Source organism: Sturnus vulgaris, chromosome Z (genome assembly GCF_052056855.1).
Source record: "Sturnus vulgaris isolate bStuVul1 chromosome Z, bStuVul1.hap1, whole genome shotgun sequence".
Taxonomy (NCBI): domain Eukaryota; kingdom Metazoa; phylum Chordata; class Aves; order Passeriformes; family Sturnidae; genus Sturnus; species Sturnus vulgaris.
The window spans coordinates 72,471,176-72,491,431 of NC_142283.1; the positions used below are offsets into that span (position 1 = coordinate 72,471,176).

Here is a 20,256-nt window from a genome sequence, read left to right on the forward strand (position 1 = left end):
CCACAGGGAGCCACCGGCTCTGGGGGCTTCCCTCCCTTAATCCCTCGATGAGGCCCCCGAGCCCGCCCCCAATCCCTCCACCCAGAAGCCGAGCACCTCAGTCCCCTGCCCCAAACCGATGCCCTCTTCTCCGATTGCCCCTCACTGCACCTCACATCAGAACCAAAGTACACATCCCTCGGTACGCCACCCACACTGGGGACACCCCGAACGCGGATGGCCCTTGCTACGTCCCCTTCCGGACCCCCTAAAACACAGACATCCCCTCCTCAGTCCCTGCCTACTAGGGGCCGCCGGACCTGGGGACCGCACTCTCTAACCCCCGCCCTGGGGATCCCACAGCACTCCGCCAACCTGGAAGCCAGAGACGCCCAACACACCCCGCCACCCCCCACCACCCCAACCAGCGCCCCCCTCCCCGCTAGCCCCACCCCTGGCCCCCCCTCTCCGGGGACACCGCCCCCCGCCCCGCCGCGGTGCCGCCCATCCCCGTGCCCGGCCGGCCGGGCGGGGACCGGCGGCGCCGCCCCCCCGGGGGAGGGCGGTCGGTGGCGGTCGGCGGGCGGGGGCGCGGCGGGGGCGCCGGAGCGGCGGGCGGCGGCCGGGGCGGAGGAGCCAGCGCGGCCCATGGCTCCGCCGCTGCCGCTGCCGCTGCTGGCGCTGCTGCTGCTGCCGGTACCGACGGGCGCTGGGCGGCGGGCGGCGACCCCCGACGGGGCGCCCGCCAACTTGACGGTGGCGGTGGTGCTGCCGGAGCGCAACGTGAGCTACGCGTGGGCTTGGCCGCGCGTGGGTCCGGCGCTCAGCCTGGCGCTGGAAGCGCTGGAGCGGGGCGAGCCGCCTCTGCTGCCGCGGCCCTTCTCGGTGCGCGTCGAGTTCATGAGCTCGGAGCTGGAGGGCGCCTGCTCCGAGTACGTGGCACCGCTCAACGCCGTGGACCTGAAGCTCTACCACGACCCCGACGTGCTGTTCGGGCCGGGCTGCGTGTACCCCGCCGCGTCCGTGGGGCGCTTCGCCTCTCACTGGCGGCTGCCCCTCATCACCGGCGGGGCGGTGGCAGCGGGTTTCAGCCGCAAACGGGAGCACTACAGCACGACGGTGCGCACCGGGCCCTCGGCACCCAAACTGGGCGCCTTCGTCTCCCACCTCCACGCGCACTTCAACTGGAGCGCCCGCGCCGTGCTCCTCTACGTGGACCGCAAGACCGACGACCGACCCTACTACTTCACCGTCGAGGGTATCTACCAGGAGCTGCAGGATGGCAACAACCTCACCGTCACCGTCCACATCTACTCCCCCGAGGAGGGCGGCCCCGACACCGCCGTCCACTTCATCAAAGCCAACGGGCGCGGTGCGTGGGGTGGCGTGGCGTGGGGTGCGGGGGGGACACGATGACCACGGGCGGGATCGGACTGAGCGCCCGGGGAGTGGCGGTGTGGGAGTGGGAGGAGGAAAGGAGAGCGGAGGGGGCTCCCCTCGGGAGATCTGCGTAGGGCTCCGAGGAGGGAGGCAAAATCCTCCGTGGGGCACAGCGAGGGGCTGAGGGTGTGATGGGATCCGTGGGGGTACCGTGAGGGACATTGCACCGTCTGGGGCACAGGAGAGGGGAGGATGGTGTGCAGCAAAGGGACTGGGTACTGTGGACAACACCTAGGGTACAACAACGGGTTAAGGGAGCAGCAGGACCCATCTGGGGCATAGAGAGGGGATGGGGATACAATGGGACCGCTGCAGGACATAGCAGAGGACTGGGATCTTGGTGGGATGCATGTGTGGCACAAAAAGGGACCAGAGGTGGCAGTGGGACCTGTTTGGGGCACACCAAGGGTTTAGGGGGCAATGAAGATCCCCCACGAACCCAGCAAGTGTCAGAGAGGGCAGTGAGATACCTGTGGGATGCAGCAAGGAGATGGGAACACAGTGTGATCATGTGGGGTGCAGCAACAGTCCAAGGAGACAGTGGCACCTTTGTGTGGCACCGTGTGGGTCTGAGGACACAGTGGGACTTGTGAGGGGTTGATAACAAAATGGCGCCCATGTGAGGCACGGCAAGGGACCAAGGGTCTGGTGGGACTTGTGTGGGGTTCATCAGGAAGTGGGCAGAGTGACACCTGTGTGGTGGGGCACGGCAAGGGGCTAAAGGAAGAATGGGACCCCTGTGGAGCACAGGAAGGGGCTGGAGGTACAGTGGGACCCATGTGGGCCACAGCAAGGGGTGGGCAAAATGGGCTCTGTGTGGGGTGCAGTGAGGATTGAGCTCATTTTGTCACAGTGGGGCTGGAGAAGCAGAAGGACCTGCACAGGAGGTGAGTTCACATGGGCCAAGACAGGACCTGAGCCCCTCCCTGGGCCAATCTCTGTGCTAGTAGAGGGGTCAGGATGCAGCAGGAGGAGGGGGCACAGTGTCTCTCTCCCAGGCCTCCAGCCAGGTCAACCTTTGCCAACAAGAGCTGAGGCAGACCCCAGCTGTGGTGGGACACATGCTCTGATGGGCATCCTGTGGGACCACCCAACCCTCTGTGTTAGCAGGGTCGGGGTGACCCAGGCATGTCCTTGGAGTCTGAAAGTGATGGAGTGGATGTGACTCTCCCAAGGACAGCATCAGCTGTGGTTACGTACCTAGAGAGCCGTGGTGCCAACAAACCTGGGTGGCTGTGCTGTGCTCAGGCAGAGCCCCCCAGACTGGCACCTGGGCACCCCAGGCTGTGCCTGTCCCTGCTGCACCCCCAGGATGGGGCTGTGAGAGCCCCACACTGCTGATGGAGGGATAAATCAATTTGGTGCCTTGCAAGTGCCCCAGGAGAGCAGCTATATTGGGAGCGGGAGGAAATGGAGAGGCTTACAGAGGCAGCTGGAGAGCAAGGGCAGCCTGATGCTCTTTCATTATTGATGAGCAGGGTGTATCAATCCTGGAGTCAGCCACTCCGCAATGCTTCTTAATGGATTCTGAGATGCTGTGTCATTAGGAAGGACATCTAGCCAGGATAAGTGGAGCCAGATGGGCCAGCAGGACTTTTGTCCAAGGCTGGGCAGGACCAGGCTGCAGGGGCGAGGTGCTTTGGGGTGCTGGACTGGGCTCCTGTGAGGCCAGTAAGGCTGAGTCCATGGAATGAGCATCCCATGGCTGCCCCACTAGATTAGGAGCTCTTGCATGTACCATCACCAGCCATGGGGTTTGGAGCTGCTTATGGGATGAGGGCAAAGGAGAAAGGCTCAGGGAGAAAAACTCAAATAAGTGATTCCCGTCAATGTTTCTGTCTTGGTGCCATAAATCACCCCAACAGGAATCAATCCTTCCTGGTGCAGGCAGGGGGTTGTGGCTGCTGCAGGAGAAAGCCAGGCATGGGCAGACACCTGAGGGCTTTCTAAACGGGGGTTATAGTATCACAGAACCATGGAAAGGCTTGTGTTGAAAAGGACCTTAAAGATCATTTAATTCCATTCCCCCTGCCATGGACAGGGATATCAAGAGGGTCTGAGCCTCTCTGACCACAGCAGATGGCACCAGGGTGTGGGGCTGAGGGGAGCTGAGTGCTTGGCCCCACAGAGGTAGGTGCTCAGGGCTGCAGAGCTGGTAATAGGTCCTTTCCTAGCCCAGGTGTGTGGGGCAGGGAGTGGGGACTTGCAAGGCTGTCCCAGGGCTTGGGGCCCCTTCACGGGTTGGCATGGAGATGGAAGCAAGGCCTTCAGCTGCATCCATGCCCATGACCTGCAATAACTGCATGTATCATCCCTCTTGGCGTCACCTTCCTTCTCCCAAGTCGTGGGCAAGAGTTTGGTAAATATTTCCTAGAGAAAGCTGTTTCCTTGCCCCTCCATGCATCCCTAACACAGCTGGTTCTTGACATTCAGAGGTCTAATGAACGGGCACGAGGTGGGGTGGGATTGCCCCTCTCACTGGTGCCTGGGCGACGTGCAGGGGCCCACGTCTCTCCTGCCATTTGCAAAAGCACTGATATAATTAGAGCTGTGGTTGAGGGAATTACCAGAGCATCTGCCTGCAAAAAGCCCAGGTGCCCTGCCTGGGGAGATGGCTGGGTAGTGTTGCTGGAGGGGAGTGCATTTGGTCCTCACCCTCTCCCTGGGCCAGGGCGATGGTCTCTGTGCTGCAGTGCCTTGTGCTGGTGGGACTGCTTGAAACCGGGATTTTCTGCCTGAGCCTGGGATTTGCCCTCATTTCAGGGTTATCTTCCGTCATGCAGGGGTCAAGCAGTATTCTGCCACCTCATCTGCTTGCTCGTGGTCCTGCCCCTTCTCTGGAACCTGGCAGTCTGCCACCTACGCCAGAGACACCCCCTAAATAAATGTCAGGGGTCTGGATGCACTCCAGCCTTGCAGAACTTCACCCCCCTTGTCCTGGGTGATGCTAAGGCTGCCCTTGGCCATTTGCTGACCCCTGGGTGTAGGTGAGCCCCCTAAGGCACTGCTGGCTGTGCAGGAAGCTGCCAGCTGGAGGCCGCTGCCTGCCTCAAGGAGAGCCCCAAGCATTGACCCTTCCTTCTGCACGGCTCATGCAACCTGTCCCCAGGGAGCCGTCTAGGCGCCGTTCATCCCCTTGTTTGGTGGCCTTTGACCAGGCAGGCTTTCGCTGCCGCCGCAGGGGCTGGCTGCCTGCAGTGTCCCACCATCTGCCACCAGCTGTTGTGGATCCCCAGCCCCTGTGGCTCCCTTTTCTTGGCGCCTGCAGTGGGATGGGGAGGGTCCCGTCTATGTCCTTGGGGGGAACCCTCAGGCTCTGCATGTTGAGGAGGTGCTGAGCTGTCCATCCTGGATGAGAAATTTGGGGACATTTCTTGATGCAGGACTAACAAAGTGGGGAAGCCAAGAGTGTTTATTTGAAGTATTGCAGCATTCAGAGGGAACCATTTCAAACCCTGAAACAGGCTTTTGCTCACACACAGCCCACGGTGCTGTGATTTCCCTCTCCCCCGTGCCTGGGAGCAGCTCCCCACATTGCTGTGGATTCCCTGTTCCCAAGATGGTTGTGCTGGGTCTCTTCTCCCACCTGTGGGCTCCCTCACTGCCCTTGTGAGTGACCCTGCCAGCCCTGCTCCCCACAAGGCTGGGTGCCTTCGGGGCTGGGTGCCTTCTAGCAGCAGAGACCCCTTCCCAGAGCGAGGCACTTCCTTGCTGTCCCCAGCCCTTCCACTCCCCGGGTCCAGCCGGGGCGCTGGGCCCCATGCAGCAGAGCTGTGTGTCGGGGCCAGCGCCTAAGCGTGACATTCCTCCAGCACCCGCTGCCGCCGCCTCCTCCGTTGCTCAATCCCGGGTTCCCAGCCAGACTGGCTGGAGCGGGGGCCCTGGTTTTCCGGGGGGAGGGAGGAGGCAGTGTCAGGATCTTCAGCAAGGGCACGGAGGGCCCCTGCTCGGGGGGGTTCGGACACTTTCAGGCGCCCATCCCCACAGTCTGTGATGCCCTGTGCCAGCCGCCTGCCGGCCCCACACAGCACTTGGGTGGGCATCCCATGGGGGCTGACAGAGCCCGGAGCAGAGGGTGGGGACAAGCAGGACGGCCCGACGGGGCCCGGGCACCCCCTTGCAGTGTGGGTCACAGCGGCGAGATGCTCTGTTTCCAATTAGCGGCCGCCGAAGGTGCTGGAATCTGGGAACCTGCGCATTCCTGCCGCACGGACAGCCGGCCACGAACCCAAACATGGGTTTGTCCCATTCCACAGCCCGGGTTCCCCAGGGGCCTCCGGCGCACGGCTCCAGTGCCTCTCCCAGCCCCCCTGATTCCGTGGCTAGGGCTGGCATGGAGCAGCCAGGAAGCTGATGCAGTGGGGAGACATACTCAGGCTGGTTTTTGCTGGATTAGGGTGTGTGGGGTCTGTGCCTGGGGCATCCACCTCATGATTTCGAGCAAGTTTTCCCTGTCTTCCTCTCCGTCTTCAGTCCGAGGTGACTGATGGGGCAAGAGTGGGTTTGTGCCAGCAAGGGCTGTGGGTCGGGCTGTGGGTCTGGCCGTGGGTTGCAGGGAGGTGGCGACCCAAGCACTGCCCCATCTCCCTGCTCCTTTTACTCCCTCCCTGCAGTCACTGAGTGCTCCCGGGGCTGCTCTGCCCCATCTGCCCCATTCCTGGCAGTGTGCGTGGGGTGCAGTGGGGTGTCCCTGCCCCACTGAAGCTCTTGCCTCTCTGTGGCAGTGGTGTACCTCTGCGGACCGCTAGAGATGCTGCGGCAGATCATGCAGCTGGCACAACAGGAGAATCTCACCAATGGCGACTACGTCTTCTTCTACCTGGATGTCTTTGGGGAGAGCCTGCGGGGTGACTCTGCCCGTGACCCCTTCAAGCCCTGGCAGGAGAGCCCAGGCCAGGACTCAGGGCTGCGTGAGGCTTTCCAGGTGAGCTGCGCCCACCTGCCTGGCTACAGAAACCTCCCCAGTCTGGCCCCAGTGTGTGAACGAGGGTGCTGTGCTTGGTTGCAGATGGTGCTGGTGATCACCTACTATGAACCCCAAAACCCTGAGTACCAGCATTTCCAAACCCAGCTCATCCGGCGAGCTAAGCAGAAATTTGGGGTGCAGCTCAACTACTCCCTGGTGAGTGAGTCCCCCTGCATGCTGGGGTAGTGGGGTCCCTTCACATGGGTCTGAGGCACGTCACCAGGATGCACACGGTGGGACACAGCCACAGACAGTGCCAGAGGGGTCATCCCTGGTGGGAACAACCACAGGCACTGCCATCCCTGCAGGGTGTACGTTGGCCCCAGAGAGGTTATAGGGCCTTGGGTGGGTGCGTGGTCCTGCTGTGAAGGTTCTGGGATGCTCCTGTGTGCGTGGCTGTGGGTGTGCTTAGATTCCCCCTGTCAGATGAACCTGGTGGCGGGGTGTTTCTATGACGGGATGCTGCTGTACGCCATGGTGCTGAATGAGACTCTGCGCGAGGGCGGCTCCAAGAAAAACGCCACCCACATCATCGAGAAGATGCGGGACCGCAAGTTCCAGGGTAACGCTGGGATGGGGAGAGCTGGGTTGTGGGTGCTGTGGGGGCGGTGGAACTCAGTCCCCATCCCACCTGCATCTTAATTTTCCCACAGGTGTGACAGGGCTTGTGAGCATGGACAGCAACAATGACCGGGACACTGACTTCAACCTATGGGCCATGGGCGACCCCAAGACCGGGCAGTATGAGGTGCAGGCCAGCACCAGGTTCCCCCTGGCTGGGGTTAGGGGATGGGATAGTGGGGTCTGAGGGTGGCCTCATCTCTCTCTGCCTTAGGTGGTGGGACACTACTCGGGTGTGGAGAAGCAAATCCACTGGCTGGGACGACCCATCCCCTGGGTGAAGGGGGCTCCCCCCTTGGACAACCCTCCCTGTGTCTTTGATGTGGACGACCCCTCCTGTGATAAAAGTGGGTGTCCTGAGTCCCACATCCTTTGGACCCCAGCAAGCTTCCGTATGGGTGCATGCCAGTCTGGCCGTCATAGCCAGTTGGGCCACCCTGACATATCCTCTCCTGCCTGCAGCTCCCCTCTCTATGCTGGCCATCGTGGCTTTGGGCACTGGCCTCACCTTTGTCATGTTTGGCATCTCCAGCTTCCTCATCTTCAGGTCAGTCAGGACTGGGGGAACCTCTGTCTGATGGGCGGGTAGGCAGGGCAGAAGGGATGGGGGCCTGACCCCTGTGTCCCCCAGGAAGCTGATGCTGGAGAAAGAGCTTGCCAGCATGCTCTGGAGGATCCGCTGGGATGAGCTGCAGTTTGGAAGTCCCGAGCGGTACCACAAGGCAGCGGGTAGCCGGCTCACCTTGTCCCTGGTGAGGGGAGCCATCCCTGAGGCACCACCTTGCCCCTGTTCTGGCCTCTCTCCCTGCATGACACCCCACCCTGTTGATCTCTTACAAGGCCCTCTGTTCCTGCAGAGCCATAGCCCCACTGTGTCTCTCAACACAGCCATTCATCCTTACATACCTCTCCATTCCTTATAGAGATTTATTCCATCCATCCCTGACATGACTTTCCATCCCCTTCAGAGCCGCTGTAGATCTATCCTCTGTAGAGCCATGAGTCCTCCATGTAGCATCATACTTCTTCAAGCCCCTATGTTGCCTTCCATCCCCTATACAGACATACCTTATCTGTGTCCTAAACTTGGTGCAGTGCATCATGCCTCATCTCAGAGTCTTCACCTTTCCTACAGAGCATGCAGAGCTTGTCCTGACCCTTAGAGCCCATCCTGCACCATCCCCTGCACACTTTGGATGGCCCTGCCCTGCTCCATTGGTGCAGGCCATCCCTCCACCCCAAGGTTCCTCTCCCTAATCCTCTCCTTCCTGCAGCGTGGCTCCAGCTATGGCTCCCTGATGACCACCCATGGCAAGTACCAGATCTTTGCCAACACCGGCCACTTCAAGGTTAGTGCAGCAGGCAGGCAGGGAGCTGAGTCCTCCGTTGGAAATGCCCTGGCTCTGCTCCCCCTTGGCTGCATCCTATCCTGCAGGATGTTGCCACTTTCCTCCCCTTCACAAGTTCATCCACTGGACATTGACCTTTTCCCCTTCCCAAACACCCCAGGGCAATGTTGTGGCCATTAAGCACATCAACAAGAAGCGCATCGAATTGACGCGGCAGGTGCTCTTCGAGCTAAAGCATGTAGGTTTGGGGTCTGGACTAGGGTGGGCAACCTGCTAAGGGGTGCAGGGAATGGTCCAGAGCATGTGGGAGGATAGCAGGAGTAGCAGCTCATGCCCTTAGACCTCAAGACTATCTTGGGTCCACTTCCACCTGCAGATGCGAGACATCCAGTTCAACCACCTGACCCGCTTCATTGGGGCATGCATCGACCCCCCCAACATCTGCATCATCACCGAGTACTGCCCACGGGGCAGCTTGCAGGTAGTGGGGCTTGGGGACACTGCGGGTGACACTTAGACATTCCCAGTGACACAGCTGGACTGGGTATTGTGGACAGGGCTGTGGATGCTGATGGCCATCTGAGCCCTCCCTATAAGGCTCAGAGCTGAGCTGTCCAAGCAGGTGTCAGAGGTTAGTGAAGGGGTGGGGGAGGGTGTTGCAGACCCCCCCAGCTGGGCACTTGATGAGGCTGCCATCACCATGACCTGGGTGCTTGGTGGCGTCCACTCAATGTGCTATCCCAGGATGTCCTGGAGAATGAGAGCATCAACCTGGACTGGATGTTTCGCTACTCCCTCATCAATGACATTGTCAAGGTACCCAACTGAGGGGTGTGAGGGGATGGCAGGAGGTGCCTGAGAGACATGAGTTACACTGTGTCCATCTGTCCCAGGGAATGGCCTTCCTGCACAACAGCATCATTGGACATCATGGCAGCCTCAAGTCATCCAACTGTGTGGTGGACAGCCGCTTCGTGCTGAAGATCACCGACTATGGCCTGGCCAGCTTCCGCTCGCCCAGCGACAACGAGGACACACATGCACTCTATGCCAGTGAGTGCCTACCTGGGAGAACCAGGGAGATGGGGTGGCCTTGTCTCACTTCTCCATTGCTTTGTCCCACCAGAGAAGCTGTGGACAGCCCCAGAACTGCTGCAGAAGGGGCACCTGCCCACTCCGGGCATGCAGAAAGCTGATGTCTACAGCTTCGGCATCATTGTGCAGGAGGTTGCTTTGCGCAACGGCCCCTTCTACATCGAGGGCATGGACCTGAGCCCCAAAGGTGAGGATGGGGAGCATGTGCATGGAGGTCCTGCCCCACCATGGAGGTCTGATGTTCACTGTTGGCTGCACCCTGGCAGAGATCGTGCAGAAGGTGCGTAACAGCCAGAAGCCCTTCTTCCGCCCCTCCATTGACATCGGGGTGCACAGCGAGGAGCTGGCAGTGCTGATGGAACGCTGCTGGGCACAGGAGCCGGCCGAGCGCCCTGACTTCAGTCAGATCAAGATCTTCATCCGTAGATTCAACAAGTGGGTGGTTGGTGTGTGAGGATGGTGGCCCTGGGTGGGAGTGGGGACAGCCGTGGATGGAGGTGGTGCTTGGGGGGCACCTCTTCCCGCAGTGCCAACTGACTGCACCCTGGCAGGGAGGGAAGCACCAGCATCCTAGACAACCTGCTGTCACGCATGGAGCAGTATGCCAACAACCTGGAGAAGCTAGTGGAAGAGAGGACACAGGCCTATCTGGAGGAGAAGCGCAAGGCAGAGAACCTCCTCTACCAAATTCTGCCCCAGTGAGAGTGGGACACAAGGGGATGTGTGGGTCTGAGGGTTGGCATGGGTTCAGCATGCACCTACTGCTGTGCAAGCATGGGGTCCCTTGCCAGCTTTCCATGCTGGTATGGGCCAAGGGTTGCAGGGGGAACAGCGGGCTTGGGGTGGAGCTCACCACTATCCTTGGCAGTTCTGTGGCAGAGCAGCTGAAACGTGGAGAGACAGTGCGGGCTGAGGCTTTTGACAGTGTCACCATCTACTTCAGTGACATCGTGGGCTTCACCGCCCTCTCGGCAGAGAGCACCCCCATGCAGGTGAGAGCAGGACTTGGGGGGCAGCACATCTGTGAGGCTGGTGAAGGTCTCACACCCTGGCAGTGCCATCCCTGGGGCTGGGGGGACATGTCCACTCCCAGATGCACACGCATCCTTGTTCCATTCAGGTCGTGATGCTGCTGAATGATCTCTATACTTGCTTTGATGCCATTATCGACAATTTTGATGTCTACAAGGTGAGTGGCGTGGTTAGCAAGCACAGCCCTCCGAAGTGAGGAAGGCAGCAAGGAGCCCAGGTTGTACCTGCCCCCACAGGTGGAGACCATTGGGGATGCCTACATGGTGGTCTCGGGGCTGCCAGTGCGCAATGGGAAGCTGCATGCCCGTGAGATTGTCCGCATGGCCTTGGCCCTGCTCGAGGCTGTCAAAACCTTCAAGATCCGTCACCGTCCCAACGACCAGCTCCACCTGCGCATCGGCATACACACCGGTGAGCCCCCGCACTAGCCAGCTGGGGGGTGCTCGCCCACCCACCCATCCGCCCTGCAGCATCCCCCAATGCCTCTGTGCCTGCAGGTCCCGTGTGTGCTGGAGTAGTGGGTCTGAAGATGCCACGGTACTGCCTCTTTGGGGACACGGTGAACACCGCATCCCGCATGGAATCCAATGGCCAGGGTAAGCCATGGGGCTGGCAGCTGAGGTCCAGAGCCACAGGGTGTGTTCCATTCCTGTGGCACCCAGTCATGTCTTTTGCCCCTCTGTAATACTCAGCCCTGAAGATCCATGTGTCATCTGCCACCAAAGAAGTCCTGGATGAATTTGGCTGCTTTGAGCTGGAGCTGCGTGGGGATGTAGAAATGAAGGTGAGGTGATGCTGGTGGGGTACCAGCCCTCCCAACCACAGGGGAATGTGATGGGGAGGTGGGTTTTGCCTGGGACCCCTTGTTGCCCTCGATGCTGGGGATGACACCTAAGAAGCAGCTCCAGTGGTGGGCAGGGTCTAACTTGCTCACCTCTGCCTCCAGGGCAAGGGAAAGATGCGGACATACTGGCTGCTGGGTGAGAGGAAAGACCCTTAAGTCATTTGAGCCTAGTGGTTGTGGCAGAACCCCCAGCTCAACGGGGCCACCAGTGCTTTCTGGTGCCCCAAGATGCACCGGCACACCCCCCATCACTGCATCCACCTGCCTCTGCAGCCCCCCTGCTTCTGCAGGGCCTGGGCAAGGTGGGGCAGCGGCAACAGCACCATATCCCCCCCTCTATCAGCACCAGCAAAGCCCACCTTCCCCACAGCCTCTGCTGGAGTAGGATAACCAGCCCTGATCCAGCCCGAGGGACCCTGTATCCCCCCCCACCCTCTGAGGTCTGCCACCCCCACCCTCTCCCCTGTGGCTCAGCTGGCTCTGAGCTTCTCCGGGGCCTGGCTGCCCCGAAGGGCACTTTGCCGTCTCTTTTCAGTACCTGGCCCCCAGCAGAAGTTGTTACCCATGTCAGCCCCTCCCTGGGGTGGGGGGAAATGGGGATTCCTGCCAAGACTGACTCCTTGGCCAGGTCAGGCTTCAATGCCGCAACTCCCCCCCTCCCCAGTCTCCCCTTCCCCTGTATATAAACCCATCGGGTCATGTAAATACCCATCCCTCCTCCGGGTGTAAATATAGGACTCGCTGCAACTATTTTGTTGAAATACAAACTTCCCCAGATCCATCTGTCCTGTGGCCTCTACTTTGCTCTGCCCCAGCATGCCAAGTGGGGAGGGAGGCCAGGGGGACCCCATTATGGAACTCAGCCCGGGCTGGCGACAGCTGCCTAAAACATCCCAAGAGATCATATCCCGGGGGTCTGTCTGCGGTATAGGGCCGGGATGTGGGCATGGGGAGCCAGTGCTGGGCAGTCGCAGCAGCGGCTGTTGAGGGCTTGGGCGGTGCTGGGAAGGCAGGGCTGCCGTGAGTTTGCTTTGGCGTGAGGGCTGCAGTACGTTCCTCTGAGCTCATGCTCTGGCCACCCTGCTGCCGCCTCTTACTGGAACACACCTGTGCCTGGGGACTGGAACAAGGACTGCGTGTCACCCGCTTCATGTGCTGGGAGGGGACGAGTCCCAGGGGATGGGGCTGTGCCAGGGGCTCTCCCTTCATGCCTAAGGAGGAAATCTCGACACCACAGTGTTTTTTGAGTCAACAGTGACTTGCAACAGGCCTGAAGGTTTTCCCATTTTGCTTCATGGTCTCATGGGATTTGAGATCCCAGGGACACAGTGATCGCCTTCCAAATATCCAGCCTGAGGACAACCTTGGGGTGGGCAAGGATGCTGAGACCACCTGTGTCCCCTTTTATTTTATTGCTTGTGGGGCTGGAGCTGGCTGCTCAGGGGGTCGTAGGGGTCACAGAGGTTGAAGGGCTCAGGATGCCCTAAGTACAGGGTAATGGGAGTGGAGAAGGCTGCATTCCTCTTGAAGGGAATGTTTCTGCCGAAGAGGGCACCCTGGAGAGGAGAGAATTGGAGAGGTCTCTGTCAGCAGCTGAGACCTCCAGGGCGCTGGCAGGACAGGGTGGTGGGGGCCTTACCGGCAGTCCACGGGCTTGCTCCAGCCAGAAGCTGGTTGGCTCCTCCTTTAAGTAGTTGTGAGGCTGTAGTGGAAGCAAAATATGAGCCGGAGGTGATTACGTGCTCAGTAGGACATGGAAGCCCTGCAGACTCCCTGGAGTCTGCTGCAGGCTGGTGGGGGGGTGTCTGCTGCCTGTACCTGGGTGGTGGGCTGGGGTGTGGACTGGAAACCCATGGCACGGTAGTCGTTGTGCGTGGTGGAGATAGATTCCATGCGCCTCGGGCGGGGACGGATCTCCTCCTCCGTCTCCTTACTGCAGTCAAAGCAGATCCCGCACCTCTCAGCTCTGGGATCCCCGCCTCCCCAGGTCCCCTACTCTGGGCCATAGCCCCAAGGGTGGGTCTCATGCGGGAGTGAAGGCTTGCCTGTATTTCTCGTAGAGCATGGATGCCAGTGTGGCCTTCCGCTGCCCTGCAGAGAGGAAGGTGCCATCAGCCCCCCAGCTAAGATCGCCCTGCTGCCTTTTCAGGGTGCACATGGCTTCTTGGGGTCAGCCTCACCTTGCCCCAGCAGCAGGACCCTGGCAGGTGGGCAGTCCTTCGGGGAGGAGCTGTCAGTGACTGAGGAGAGAAACTGGTGGATCGGCAGACCATGGTAGCCAGGCTGTAAATCCTCACTGGCCAGATCCTTCCCTAGCCGAGAGTCCAGGGGGTCCACGATTATCTGGGGATGGACAGTGAGGACTGTGGAAGGGGGCAAGAGCCCATGCTGCACTTCCCCATGCCCTCTCCTGGCTTTTAGGCTTTCAGTGGCCCTAGAAGCATAAGCTGTAAAGAGGTGTTATGGCTTTTCTGGCCAGAAACCTGGGAAAGCTGGAGAAGAGACACAGGTTGGGCAGGGCTGATTTGTCCTGCCTGGTAGAGGTCAGCCAGCCTTGTATGGCTGTCCCAAGCACCTGGGTGCCCAGACTGCGTCTGGGCAAGCGCTCTTACAGCACTTCAACAAACCATGGAGTCTCCAGGCTGTGGCACAGCTTGGTCCATCAGGTGCCCCCAGTTTGCCCGAGCAGGCATCCCCACATCACTGTGATGGGCTGTGACATACTGCTCCTGCTCCTCAGCAGTGAGATCCCAGCTCCCCTCCTGCCTTACTGTTACTCCTCACGTGCCTGCCTTGTGCCTTTTGTGCTATTGAGTTTCATCCCTTTTCTATCCTGCTGGGCTCAAGGTCATCCGGGTGGCTATTTAAAGAGAGAGGTCTGCACAGGAGCATAGAGCTTCACAAGATCAGCATGTGGGACACGATGGGGCCAACTTTGAGGGACATTTTCCCTTATGGAGTTACCTCCTTCTGCCAGTGCTGGTTCACACGGCTCCGATGGGGCACCGACTGGCTGGGCTTCTCTGCTGGTGTGGGTGGAGTGGGGGGTAGCGCCGGGAGTGCAGTGGGGGAATCTTTCTCGGGACTAGTTCCCCACTTTCCAAGCCAGGGAGGCAGCTTGATCCTAGAGGGATCCTTCCCAGTCTCTGGGGATGGCTTCCTGCTGGGCACGACTGGTAGGGCCACAGTAGGCAGCTCATCTGTGTCTATCTCCTGGGGCGGCTTGGCTATGTCTGACATCTCCTGGAGCCTCTTGGTGGTGGTTGACAGTGTCTCACCGCGGCACGGGAACCTCACCAAGGCGAGCTCAGGCAGGGGCTCGTCACCCTGGACCCTGCACTGTGGCCTCTCCCCATGGCATCTGGGACGCACATGGCTTGTCAGAGCGCCCCTGCAGTTGGGAACAGACCCTGAACAAAAGTAGCGGGGCGCATCCCTCATTGCCAACCACGTCCCCAGCCCCCACCAGCACAGGCAGCGTCCTGACCCCAGGTCCTCTGCAGCGTCACCTCCACACTGGGGCAAGGGACAAGGGAGGGATTCCTCTCCTGGGGGACAGAAGCAGTGCCTGCTGCTGGGTCTGTCGTCTCGAGAGATCTCCCGTCCGTAACTCCCTTCTGTCCCCTTGACCTCCTGCAACAACACGTTTCCCATCCCCCTTCCGGGGCTCAGGCCCCTCCCTGCTGCGACCTCCTCATAGGTCAGACACACCATCTCCTCATTCCTCCCTGGCCCCTAGCGCTCCACAGGCCCTGCCCTCCGGCTCTCCCCACCGGGGGTTACCCCAAGGGGTCTCGCTGCCCGTGGCCTGGGCCGCAGCCCCCGGCGCAGCCGGCTCCCCGCTCCATAGCGCGTGCGCACGGCAGGACGCTCCTCTCGCCATGGAGACGGTGCGCGGCGGCCGCGCGCCCAGGGGTGGAGCCGCGCGCGTACGCGCTTCCCATTGGCGGAGAGACCCGGAGGGGGCGGGGCAGTGTCCCGAACTGGGCGGGGCAAAAGGCAGAGTTAAAAGGGCGACGGGTGTGGTCTCGGTGGAGTGGGCGGGGCAGGGGCGTGATCGGCGTGAGGGCGGGGGTGCAGTGAAAGAGGACGGGGCTGTGTGAGGGACTGGGTTGTGTGGGGGAGTGGGCACGGGACACGGGGGACGGAGGGACGTGGCTATGTGAGGGATTGGGCTGTGTGGGGAACTGGGCACAGGGACACGGAGGGACGGGGCTGTGGAAAGATGGGAATGCAGGGGATGGGGGCGCGGGGCTGCAGGGACACAGGGGTGCCCGCGCTGCACTACAGGATCAGGGCTGTCCCCACCTTTGGGTTTATGTCCCCCGAGCCATCTTGTCGCACTGCCCGGGGTCCAGCGCTTAGGGCAAAGCTAGCCGCAGGGACTCCCGAGGGTGTACCGTGCCTGGGCAGGGCCAGTGCAGCCCCACTGGGGCAGCAGGAAAGACGTGCCCAGGGCTCCTGAGGAGACACTGCTCCCCACGGCTTGACCCAAGTGACCCCCATACTGCTTGGGCCTGGCACTGGAATAAGCCCACTTGCCCCAGGGACCCCCCAGCTGGCCTAAGGTGATGGGGCAGGATGTGCCCGGCGCCTGGCTGGGTGCAGCCGGTGCCCGCCGGTGTGGAGCAGCTGCCTTCTCTCACCACCAGCCCTCGATGGGCCCCTGGCCCCATCCCCGCAGAGGCCAAGCAGAAGAAGGGCCCTTTGATAGCAGGCGGCAGGCTCGGGAGCTAGGGCTGTTATTCCAGTGCTCTGCGGTGTGCACCGATGGGGCACCGTGCGCTCCACGCTGGGGCCTCTGTTTTTCCTGGCTGGGGATGTGCTCGGCCCTTCTGGCCTCGGCGGGCCGGGGGGGCCCCCACTGGGGACCGCTCCTCCCTGCGGGCCCTCGGCCCCGTGCCAAGCAGGGGCTCCTCCAAGACCATCTGCGGCACAGCTGTGGGGAGGAGGAAGAGATGGGAGACGTGTCCCGAGCTCATCTCATGGCTCCCCCATGTTGGGGCCACATCAGCCCTGCTGCCGCTGGGAGTGGGGATTGAGATGCCAGGGTGCCCCCAGGACTAGCAGCTCATTTTGAGGGTTATGGGTTGCACATTGCTGGTCATGCCCCTACACTCTGCTATGGACCCTGTGGTGGTCCCTGAGGTGCACCTGTGTGTACCCCAGCTCATGTTGAATGTATGGCCGCTTGGGGATCCTGCTCCAGCTTGCAATCCCTTGGTGGTCTTCCTAGGAGCGTCCCCAGGTTCCCCACCAAACACCCATGGGCTTACCAAAAGCCTGGCTAGGCAGCATGGGTGCCTGAAGGATACTGAAGGGACACTAACAGCACCAAAGTACACTGTGGGACAGGGAGCTTGGTGATGCCACCCCAGGTATGCTCACTCACTGTGGGGCAACCACCCTGGGGTGGTCTATGGGGCATCACACAGGGGCCGTGCTCTGGCAGCATCAGCCCGGGGCAGCAGCCCTGGAGCTGCTGTAGCACATCTGGCTGCCTCTCGCCAGCTGACACATCCCTCGCAGCCCCCCCGCGCCCGGCTCTTTTGGGAACTTGCGTCATTTGTGATCCTCTCTGTCTGAGGAACCAAAACAGCCGTTGGCTCCCGTTCCCCCCCCCCCCCCCCCCGCCTCGGCCCCATGAGGCTGTGCCCACTGTCCTGCCCTGCCGCTCCTCGGGGACTGACAAAATAAACTTGGCACAGGAAGAAACACAATGGCAGGCGACTGGCCCTGACCTCGCGTGCCAGCCCGTCCCCTGTGCCTAGTACAGCACTCGCTGTGGGACTGCCCTGGGGGATGATGTCCTGCGGATCCCTGGCCCCTCTTTAGCGTCCCCACCTCCCCAGGGACACCCAACTCTCTTTGGGGTACACATCCGAGGCAGGGCTGTCCTGAGTTCAAGAGTGGCCCCAGCCTGCACTGAGCCTCAGACGCAGGAAGCAGCAGTATCAACAATTTTAAGGTTCAATTACACCCCGAAAACATTCCCCATACTATACTGGGTGTGTATGTGTGGGAAGTAACTGGGCTCTGCCACAGCCCCACACAGCTCCCGGGGGCCCCCCGCCGCCAGCGCCATCGAGCCGGGGGATGAACAGAGCCGCCATTCTCCCCGGCGGGCTGCGGTCCCTTGCGCGGCGGCTGGCAGGGGCCCAGGCGGTCCCGACGGCGGTGCCAGGTGGGCTGTGCACCGCCCCGGCACCGGCCCCTGCCACTAAATATAGCCACGGCAGCCGGCCACGGCCCAGCGGGCGCGGGAGGCACACGGCAGGGAGAGGGCGGGCGCATGCGCCGGGCCCCCGCGTGCGCTCCCCTCACGGGGCCGGCGCGGACACGTGCAGGCACGAGACCGCGGTCAAGGCCTGTAAACAGCGCTGTGCGTGCACACAGCCGGCGGTGCTTTGTGTGCAGGGGGGTCGGGAGCGTGCTGCTTCCCTCGGTGGTGCACATCTGTGAGGTCTGGAGTGAAGGGTACGATGTGTTTGCTTCAGTGTGCACTTGTTGGGGGGGGCTGGGGTGAGCAGGATAGTGAGTTTCCCTCGGAGGTGCGTCGCTGGGGGGCCTTGGGTGAGCAGTGCAGTTGAGTTTTGCATGATAGTGCACACACAAGCAGTATAGTGGCTGCAGTATGGGGGGTATGTGTACATGGAGGGGGCAGCAGGTCCTCCCACCATGCAGCCTGTGCTCTGCTCAGGGTTGTGATCCTCCTTGGAGCTCCCAGAGAGGCCCCTCAGGGGTCACCAAGAAGTACACGTGCAGTCAACAAGCCTGCTCCGAGGGCTTTTAGATTAATCTAGTGCAATTAACTGGTTTTGAAAAGCCGGGAAACATCAGTGCTCTGGCAGCAACACAGGGGTGCTGGTGCGGGGGCAAGCTGAGGTGGAGCAGGGGCATTGAGGAATGCTGGGGCTGGGTGGTGGCAGTGGGCCTGGGTGGGCAGCCCTGGATGTGGTGTACTGCTGACACCCCTAGGATGCTCCTTCCCCACCTCGGGGACAACCTTGTGGCACCCAGCCTGTTTCCTCAGCTCAGCACCAAGAGGAGTCTTTTGCCTGTGAGCTGTGGGCAGCCCCAGTAAACCCTACTGCTTCAACTGTGGGGTTGGTATGTGGGGAGCCCAGACCCTCTGCCACCTCTGCAAAGTAGGGTACCAATGCTGTGACAATGGAGGCCAACTCTGCCCAGGCCAGCCACCACCTCCACCCCCCAAAAAGCCACCCTGATGCAGAACCACTGAAGTCACCACCAAGGAAATGTTTTATTGAGGAGTAAGTGGATCGTGGGTATTAGCCAGGGGGCCAGCCCATCTGCCGCCCCCCCAGCACATGGAGGTGCAGGTGGTATACAGACTGTGCGCCGTGCTTCCCATCGTTGATCACTGTCAGGAGAGATACAAGGGTCAGGCCACTCCCTGTCCCCAGCCCCCCAGGACGACCAGTGAGGGTCCTGCCCCACAGCACAGTATGGGATATCAACTCACCAAGGCGGTAGCCATCAGCCAGCCCCTCTGCCTGCGCTGTACGTGCTGCCACCACCATCAAGTGCCCCAGCAGCTGAAGGAGGGAGGAGCGGCAGGGTCAGCACTGTATGACTCCCACCACTGGTGTCCCAGGGACCTCTCCAGACTCACCTCAGTGTCTTGGGGACCCACGCGGCTGATTCGGGGGATGGGGCGCTTGGGGATCACCAGGAAGTGCACAGGGGCTTGAGGGGCCACATCACGGAAGACAAGGCACTATCAGGGGGAGCAGGGTGAGCCCCACACCTGTGGGTTCTGCCCCCTTGCCCCGGTGGGAACACAGGTCCTGCTGTCCCAGCTACCTTGTCATCTTCATAGAGAATGGTGGCAGGGATGGTGCGGTTGATGATCTTGCTGAAGATGGTGGGCTGCCCTCCTGCCTCCTCGCCGGCCGCTGCTGCCTGCTGCGCCTTGCCCACCTCCCCGTCCCGCCCGCTGGGCGCCGACACGCACCGCTGGGGCTGAGGGGCATACCTGGGTTACAGCCTGGGCCCGCGGGGACAACGACAAGGACACCGCGGTGGGGGTGGGTGGGGGAACACGCGTACAAAGGTGATAGAGAGGAGCACAGGGGCTTGATGGTGGGTGCACGTGGGGGTCGCAGGGGACACGTGGAGGGATGCACATGATGGGGACACTGTGATATGGGCAAGGGATGCGTTTGGGGGCGATGGGGAATGTGGTGGGGAATGCATGTGGAAACTGGTGAGATTCATACAGGGGTCCTGGGGGTGCACACAGGGGTGATGGTGGGGTGCACATGGGGTTAATGCTTGGCTGTGACAGGGGCTACCACATGGGGCAATAGGGAGGTACACACGGTAGTAACACTCATAAGGGGTAAGAAGGGCAGATGCCGAGGGGACTGGTAGCGGGCTGTGCTGGGGGTGACAGGGGACTGTCCACAAGTCCCAGCCTGGACAGTGGGCTGTGCCCACAAGGGTGAAAAATCGCTGTGTTCACCGGCCTATCAGGGGACTGTCCACAGGGCTGACAGGATCTATGCCCTTGGGGGTGCAGGGGGCGGCTGTGCCCACGGAGGCGCAGGCTGGGATGGGGGTGGATGCCCACGGGTGCTCTGAGGCGCCGGGCCGTGGCGTGGGAGTACGCGGGCCGGCGCTCATGCCCGCCGCGGACTTTGCCCGAATGTGGAAGTAATGGTGAGCATGGTGCAGACCCGTTCCGGAGCCCCTGTTACCCGCCATACCCCGGTGTGTCCCCGTTATCCCGGGATCCCCCCGTGCCCGCGTCCCCCCGCGCCCACCTGCCCCAGGCGCAGCGCGCCCCGCACCAGCCCGCGCGCCAGCACCGCCGCCATGGCCGCCGCTCCCGCCCCGTCCCTCACACACCGGTCCCGCTCCACGCCCCCTTAAAGCGCCCGCGCCCGCCTCGCTGCCACCAACCC

General features: G+C 61.5%; 3 protein-coding genes across 4 annotated transcripts; 1 reads left to right on the forward strand and 2 right to left on the reverse strand.

Moving 5' to 3' along the window:
* Window positions 1-597: 597 nt before the first annotated feature.
* On the forward strand, window positions 598-12,103 carry NPR2 (natriuretic peptide receptor 2). The gene is made up of 22 exons (XM_088156154.1): window positions 598-1,351; window positions 6,144-6,343; window positions 6,428-6,541; window positions 6,812-6,947; window positions 7,039-7,133; window positions 7,221-7,353; window positions 7,469-7,553; window positions 7,638-7,758; window positions 8,281-8,355; window positions 8,516-8,593; window positions 8,732-8,836; window positions 9,100-9,171; window positions 9,249-9,408; window positions 9,482-9,637; window positions 9,717-9,885; window positions 10,002-10,148; window positions 10,319-10,442; window positions 10,571-10,639; window positions 10,719-10,893; window positions 10,980-11,078; window positions 11,175-11,266; window positions 11,429-12,103. The coding sequence occupies exons 1-22, from the start codon at window positions 628-630 to the stop codon at window positions 11,480-11,482; spliced, it is 3,183 nt and encodes a 1,060-aa protein (XP_088012280.1). The 5' UTR covers window positions 598-627; the 3' UTR covers window positions 11,483-12,103.
* Window positions 12,104-12,690: 587 nt separating this feature from the next.
* SPAG8 (sperm associated antigen 8) lies at window positions 12,691-15,212 on the reverse strand. Of its 2 annotated transcripts, XM_088157323.1 has the most exons (7): window positions 15,110-15,212; window positions 14,291-14,717; window positions 13,507-13,669; window positions 13,372-13,417; window positions 13,145-13,259; window positions 12,966-13,028; window positions 12,691-12,882 (listed from the first exon to the last, which is right to left on the reverse strand). In XM_088157323.1, the coding sequence occupies exons 1-7, from the start codon at window positions 15,172-15,174 to the stop codon at window positions 12,736-12,738; spliced, it is 1,026 nt and encodes a 341-aa protein (XP_088013449.1). In that variant the 5' UTR covers window positions 15,175-15,212; the 3' UTR covers window positions 12,691-12,735. The 2 variants fall into 2 exon arrangements, with proteins under 2 accessions (XP_088013449.1, XP_088013448.1); XM_088157322.1 differs by having other exon boundaries at window positions 14,291-15,132.
* Window positions 15,213-18,566: 3,354 nt separating this feature from the next.
* On the reverse strand, window positions 18,567-20,181 carry HINT2 (histidine triad nucleotide binding protein 2). Its single transcript, XM_014875462.2, has 5 exons — window positions 20,116-20,181; window positions 19,154-19,312; window positions 18,963-19,067; window positions 18,813-18,885; window positions 18,567-18,710 (listed from the first exon to the last, which is right to left on the reverse strand). Exons 1-5 carry the CDS (start codon window positions 20,167-20,169, stop codon window positions 18,619-18,621), a joined length of 483 nt encoding a protein of 160 aa, XP_014730948.1. The 5' UTR covers window positions 20,170-20,181; the 3' UTR covers window positions 18,567-18,618.
* Between the last annotated feature and the right edge of the window lie 75 nt (window positions 20,182-20,256).